Genomic DNA, 7,267 nt, shown 5'->3' on the forward strand with positions numbered 1-7,267 from the left:
ACATCTTCTGTGTCCTTAACCCGTAAAATCTGTTCCCTCGGGTCCTGTAAGTCATTAAATGTGGACTGAGCTGTAATAGAATATACTAGTGCAAACCCTTGGCCATTCTTCATATACAAATCCCTCATCGCTGTAAATTGCCCTGTTCCTGCTGTGTCCAGGATTTCGAGCATACACTGTTGGCAATCTACTTCCACTTGCTTTCTGTAGGAATCTTCTACCGTTGAGTCATATTTTTCAGCAAAAATTCCCTGAACAAACTGAATTGTCAGAGCAGACTTTCCCACGCCTCCTGAACCAAGGACCACTAGCTTGTACGCACCCATGGTGTGGTCTGTTTAAATACTGACAAGCTCCTCCTCCTCCTCCCTCCTGTGGGCCTTGGCTCTGGCTCTGCGTGGTGTCAGCGGTGGCCTCAGCAGCAGTGGTGGCGGCTCCAGAACGCCTCAGTTTTCTTATTTGTAAGTAAAAGTAACAATAGCACCATCTCAGAGTTGTGAGTAATGAGTGACCTATGTTTGCTGACGGCTTAATATATGACTGCAGGTGGTTTCTAGAATGATGATGATGATGAAAATAACAATACTATTAAGAACAATAAAATAGAAAAGTTATTATTTTAAGGTCCTACTTTTCAACAATTAACGCAATCTATATGGTGATATTAATGATAACCACTTGAGCTTAAAATAGCACTTACAGATATATTACAGAGACTTTCCTCAGGTTCCGGGTTGGTATAGAGCGGGTTCCTGGGATGTCAGCTTCTGTGTGTGTAAGTTGGGAGTAATATTATCACCCAGCTGAGATCATGTCTGTGACAGCGAATGGTAATGAGTTATGTAAGAGATCAGGACTAAGATTATAGACATTGTGTACTTATGACTGGAAACCCTTGGGAGGCATGACTCATGGCTGGTTGTTACTGGTATGGTACTTTGCACACAGTGGATGTTAATAAGACAGGAACGTATAGGTGGAAAGAGATTTAAGTGAGATTTATGAGACACAACAAACCAAATACAACGAGTGGCCTTTGTTTGGATCCTGATTAGAACAAACCAGGACACATTTTGGATAAATGAGTGTATTGAATGCAGAATGGGTATTAGATGATATGAAAATGACTTATTGTAAACGTTGTTAGATATGATAGTGGCATTGTGGTTATGGGAGAAAAGGTCTCTATATTTTTCAAAATGCACCACAAAATATATATGGATAAGATCACCTGGCATCTTCTATTTAAAATACTATAGTAACGCCATAGCTGATTTGGCTTGGTGGATCTGTGGACTGAAGGGTCCTGGGTTTGATTCCAGTCAAGGGCACCTGCCCGTGTTGCAGGCTCGATTACCAGTAGAGGGCGTGCAGGAGGCAGTTGATCAATGATTCTCTCTCATCACTGATGTTTCTATCTCTCTCTCCCTCTCCCTTTCTCTCTGAAATCAATAAAAACCCCAAAACAAAACAAAACAAAAACTTGATTGAGGCATACATGACATACAATAAAATGAAAGTATTTAAAAGATAAAATAAAATACTATAATAACAAAAGAAGGGGAAAGTGAATATTTGAAACAGATTTGGGAAAATGGTTGTTGAAGCTGAGTAATGAGTAAGTGGTAGTCCCTTGGACTCTTTTTCTTTGTTGCTTGCATAATAAAACATCTGTTTCAATAATAAAAGCACTAATCCAGCCCTGGTCTGTCTGCCTGGTGGCTCAGCAATGATTGGGGACCCAAATCTCCCTGCTCACTCACTTCTAATCCAATGCTGCTCAAAGGCCTTGTCAAAACACAGATTCTTGGGCTCACCCCATAGTTTCTGATTGAGCAGGTCTGGAGTGAGGCTTGAGATTTGCATTTGTAATGAGCTCTCAGGTGATGCTGATGCTAACACTGCTGGTCCATGGTCCACACTTGAGTAGCAGTGTTTCTGGTCCCTGGCCTCCTTCCATTCCTCAAAGGAGCTGAGATCAGAGCCTCTGCCAGGAATCTACCCACTCAAAGTCCAGCTAAGCCCTCCCACCTTTCATAACTCAGCTCAGGTCCTTTGGACGGACTCAAATATGCCATCAGAGCATTCACACTGATCCCAGGCACAATGACTCATGTTGTGGGTCACCTGGGCCTGTGTCCCTGCTGAGTTAATTCTTAGGAGTTAGGCCCGTGTCCATGGTCCTGTGCCCCACACACTGGGGGTCTGAGGGGAATGCTTGTTCCCTGAGGAATGGCTCCTCCTACGCCTAGGAGCTGTTCCCTGCCATGCCAGGTGAGGCAGAGCAGTCAGAACCAGGGCATAAGTGCACTTTGCAGTCACAAGTCGAAATATACCAAATGCCCCAGAGGAAGATGCATTCTCCTCTTCCCAAGGCTTCCCCTCAGCTGGGCTGTGTACATGGGTGTTTATATGTGTGGAGGGTGAGTGAGGGTGGTCTTCCCCCGCAAAGCTCTCTCTCCTTGTCTTTGTCTCCTCCTCGTGGTCATTGCTTTCCCTGTTCTAAATATTACACATTCACTTTTTTTCACTTATTCATCTCCTTATCATCTAGTGGAAGGCTTTAAACAGAGGAGCGACATCATTTTGTTTGCACCAAACAAATGAACAAACAAACCAGAGAACAGCCAGGCCCCATGGCCTCAAACTGACCACACAGGAGTAGTTCCTGGGATTTCCTTCCTAGAGGCCAGGAGGTGTCCTGGAAAGAAAGAGCCACTCTCACAGGCCCTGTGTTCTGGGGTTTCTGTTGGATTTTTTCCAAGGATAGGAGCCACCCATGGGGAAGTGAACTCTGGGGATTACAGAGAGAAGTAGACATTGAATTAATTACTCTACATAAGCTCACCCAAGCCGTGCACTGCATAGCTAGCAGAGTTGTTGCAAGCTCAAACATATCACGGAGGGATTTGGGTCGTGTTCCTTGAGGAATGGCTCCTCCTAAGGCCTCCTTATGGCTTCTGCCATACTAGGTGAGGCAGAGAAATAGGAACCAGGGCATAGATGTATTTTGCAGTCACAGGCCAAAATATACAAAAGTGAAGGCTCATGGGGCTGCAGCAAATTCCCAGCAGGAAATCATATTCTCCTGTTCCCAGGATTCCCCTCAGCTGGGCTGCGTGCATGGTTGTTTATATGTGTGGAGATTGAATGGGGGTGGTCTGTCCTCTCCAAAGCTCTCTCTGCTTGTCCTTATCTCCCCCTCAACATCATTGCTTTTCATGTGCCAAATCTCACCCACTCACTCATACACTTTTCTTCATTTTTTCACCTCCTTATCATCTCATGGGAGGGTTAAACAGAGAAGGGGCATAATTTTGTTTGAACTAAAGAAACAAACAAACAAACAAACAAACTCACTCTGGCTGCTGTGGTTTCCTGGCTTCTTCCTGCTTCTGTCTATCTCTGCTTCCAACCTCACCCCACCCCACTTCTGGCCCATATTCCTGGAACAGCCTCTAGGAGTCAGCCCTGGGCCTGGGTCAGCTCCAGGGAGTTCTGTGTCTTCCCCTTACCGCCTGCTGATGACCAGCTGAGGCTTCTCCTGCCGCAGGAGCCTCAGCATCTCTGTCACCTCCTCACTCAGTCGAGTCAGGTTCAGCCTGCAAGCACAAAGGGAGCCTCGTTATCCTGGGGCCCCCCACAATCTCCAGGGCCTCAGGGCCCAGAATCATGGAACCTTCCCGGCCCTGCAGGAACGTGTTGTACGCTGGGTTCCCTGAAAACACGTTCTATGATGGAAAGTAGTTAGGAGGTTTATTAGGGAGTGTTCTTGGGTCAATACCAGGAAAAAGGGAGGTAACAGGACTGGGTAGAGGGACAAGTTGGGGTGTGATGCAGTCCCCAGGGACACAGCTGACTCTGTGCGAATTCTGTTGTGGGGATGACACTCCAGAGCTGTCCATACTGGCAGGAGGGTCTTTATACCACTACCCCAGTCACTGGATGCAGGCCACCCCAGGGAGGGGAGGTGACCTTGTGTGAGATGGCTCTAGTTGGCAGAGCCATCCTTCTTGCTGGAGCACTCCCAGGGGTGGGGGTTTGGTCTTCTTTCCTGAAAGCGAACTGGGCAGCACTTCACAGCATCCACCAGAGAACAGCCAGTGTCCATGGCCTCAAACTCACCACACAGAAGTAGGACCTGGGATTTCCTTCCCAGAGGCTAGGAGGCTTCCTGGAAAGAAAGAGCCTGTTTCCATTCTCACATGCCCTGTGCTCTGGGGTTTCTGTTGGATTTGGGATGGCTGCTGCCCACTTTGGGCTTTCATGTCCTCACCTCCAACAGGGAGGGACCTGCTCAGCCTATTGTGAGCCATGGACAAGGCAGGTGTGAAGACCCTGCACCTGTCAGGGCGCACACCTTCCTCATTCCTGCTGTCAGAGCTGTTCTCCCCTGGGAAGGGGATGGGGCCATGATGCAGAGGTTGTCCCTCTCATCCCAGTCCCAGGGTCCTAGAAGGAAGGAGGCAGAAACCTTCGCAGGATGTCCTAGAGCTGCTCTGAGGCAACCAAAAGGCAAGGAATAACGGGTGAGTAGGGCATGGACGCAGACCAACTGAAAAGTCCCAGCTCTAGAGAGCCCCTTCAGCATATAGAAGATGGTGACAGCCACACATGCTCAGAGGGGAGGGGCCTGGGTGGTGGTAGCCCTATGGGATGGGGTGCCCTTGGTTGTAAAGGGACAGAGTGGGCTCTGGGAGGACCCACATGTAGAGTGTTCACCTCCTGCTGCTTTAGGTTTGAGAAAGGAGGACTGGCGGAGGAAAGGCTGAGGGCCGGCAGGAGCCTCAGCCAAGACTGAGGGGTCAGGACATGGAGGTTTGAAGCCCTGTCAGCTCTGTGAGTGTGAGACAGGCCCCAGCAAGGAGCCGCAGGGAAATGTTCAGTCAGAAACTGGCTGTGGACTTGTTTTCAGGCTGGAGGGCAACAGGAAGTGGCCGGGAGACAGTGTGGGAAAAGAGGGCTGGGGGTCACTGTACCCCAGCCACACCGCTCTCCAGAGCTCTGAGCCTGTTTCTGTCCTGGGGTCTCCCCCACACTATTCTCAGCCTGGACTGCTCCCCCTGACTGGGCCTGGTCAACCCCTCTTTCTGCTTCAGGTCTCGGCCTGATGTCACTTCCCCAGAGAGGCCCTCCCTGCCCCTGAGTCTAATTCCATCATCCCCTGTTACACTCTCATAACACAGTGCACTTTCCCTTCACAAACTGCGTGGAGCTCAGAGATACACACTGTGTGTTAACATCTGTCTCCTTGTCACTGGAGTGTAAGCTTAAGGGGGCAGGACCCACACCTGTTGCTCAATATTGTCTCCTCAGTGCATGGCCCAGTGCTTGGCACGTGGGAGTCATGAAATGAATGAAAGGATGTATGAGTGAATGAATGAATGAGTAAAGGTAGGAAGGAAGGAAGGAAGGAAGGAAGGAAGGAAGGAAGGAAGCCTACCTTGGATGGAGAAGTAAACCGGGGCAGGAAGGCAGGAAACATGTGGCCTCACCAGTGGTTCTCATTTGAGCCTCTCAACTCTGTTCCCAGCGCTGCAGGAAGGAAGGAAGAAAGGAAGGAAGGAAGGAAGGAAGGACAGAAGGAAGGAAGGAAGGAAGCCTACCTTGGATGGAGAAGTAAACCGGGGCAGGAATCCTTTGAACATGTGGCCTCACCAGTGGTTCTCATTTGAGCCTCTCAACTCTGTTCCCAGCGCTGCTCTAGGTTTACATGCATTTTATTTCATCACATCTATGAGGTGGGTATGATAGTCCTGTTATACAGATGAAGAAACCGAGTCTCAGGTGAAGACCTGCCCGTCTCATGGCCTAAGTCAGTGGCGGATCCGGTAGGGAAACCAGGCTGCCCACGCATTTTTCTGCCCCTTTACTTCCCCTGTTCAATTCAGGGCCCCCACACCCCTTTCCATTGCTCTCCCTCCCCTTCCCTGTCCTCTGCCCAGAAATGACCCCAGGGCCTTACCTCAGGTTCCTGAGTTGGCAGGCAGGCTGCCTGATTCCTTCACAGAGCAGCCTCACACCGAGGTCGCCCAGGTCGTTCTGCCCCAGGTCCAACTCTGTCAGGTTGGGGCTGGCACCCAGCATGGAGGCCAGGTCCTTGCAGCAGTTGTTTCTGAGGCCACAGCTGACCAGCCTGTGGGAGAGATTTGCATGTTCTGAGGGCCCTCTCCTCAGGGTAACTGGGGTCTGATTTCCATTTCTAGTACTGTGGCCCTTTTGGGGTCCGTGGTGATATTCAAGAAAGAAATACACATGTCTGGCTTATAGTAACCTGGGACATTTTATTTAAAGTTTTATTTTTTGGGGGTGGGGGTTGGAGGAGGATGAGAGCAGGCTGGAAGAGGTTTATGGGGGGAAAAGGACGACCTATGTAATACTTTCAAGATTGAAAAATAAATAAATAAAAATAAAATAAAGGTTACAGAGACTGGCAAAAAAAAATTATTTTTAATCCTCACCAAGGATATTTTTTCCATTGATATTTAGAGAGAGTGGAAGAGAGGAGAGGGAGGAGAGAGAAGGAGAGAAACACTGATGTGAAAGATAAAAGAATTGGTTGCCTCCTGCAAGAAGCCCCAGTTGGGGCACCAGGAATTAAAGCTGCAACTGAGGTTCTCACCCTTGACTGGGAATCGAACCCTTGACCCTTCAATCTGGGGGTCCATGCTCCCACCAATGAGCTGAATCGGCCAGAGCATGGGAGATTTTCATTTCCTCCTGCAGCGAAGGAGCCACTCGTCAACATTTCTCACTCCTGTGTGATTCTTACCAATGCTTCCTACTCTCCACATCAGCACTGCACGATTAATTAACCCAACCTTCCAGTTGTGTACTGGGCCTAATGGTTAAATACATCAGCCCTGCCAAATGCCCAGTTAGCTGACGCGGGATGCTCTGGTGGGGTTCAATGTAAGGGTATGTATCTGCTCCCAACCCCATTCTCCCATCCTGCCTAGTTCTCACTTTCTCTCTGATTTATGGCCTTAGGGCAACTATCTCCCCTCCTGTGGCTGCCCAGCCCTCAAAGTAATGTCAATGATGAGCAACTACAGCTGCAGCCATGGGGTGGAGGGAATAAAGCTTTGTATCTTAGTACCTTTTTTTTTTTAATTTATCTTATCTGTTTTTATTCCCCTCCTGCTGCCCAGCCCTCAAAGTAATGTCAATGATGAGCAACTACAGCTGCAGCCATGGGGTGGAGGGAATAAAGCTTTGTATCTTCTTACCTTTTTTTTTTTTTAATTTATCTTATCTGTTTTTATTT

General features: G+C 48.5%; 1 protein-coding gene and 1 pseudogene across 1 annotated transcript in view; both read right to left on the reverse strand.

Annotated features, from left to right (window-relative positions):
- LOC102262497 overlaps positions 1–297 on the reverse strand; it is an 8,969-nt pseudogene extending 8,672 nt beyond the window's left edge.
- A 3,214-nt stretch (positions 298–3,511) lies between these two features.
- Positions 3,512–7,267, reverse strand: part of LOC102262809 (NACHT, LRR and PYD domains-containing protein 1) — a 22,974-nt gene continuing 19,218 nt past the window's right edge. The window contains exons 3-4 of the mRNA XM_005870313.1: positions 5,966–6,136; positions 3,512–3,602 (exon numbers count right to left, since the gene is read on the reverse strand). Coding sequence (XP_005870375.1) covers positions 3,512–3,602; positions 5,966–6,136 — 262 coding nt within the window. The remainder of the gene's footprint in view (positions 3,603–5,965; positions 6,137–7,267) is intronic.

Source organism: Myotis brandtii, unplaced genomic scaffold (genome assembly GCF_000412655.1).
Source record: "Myotis brandtii unplaced genomic scaffold, ASM41265v1 scaffold3165, whole genome shotgun sequence".
Taxonomy (NCBI): domain Eukaryota; kingdom Metazoa; phylum Chordata; class Mammalia; order Chiroptera; family Vespertilionidae; genus Myotis; species Myotis brandtii.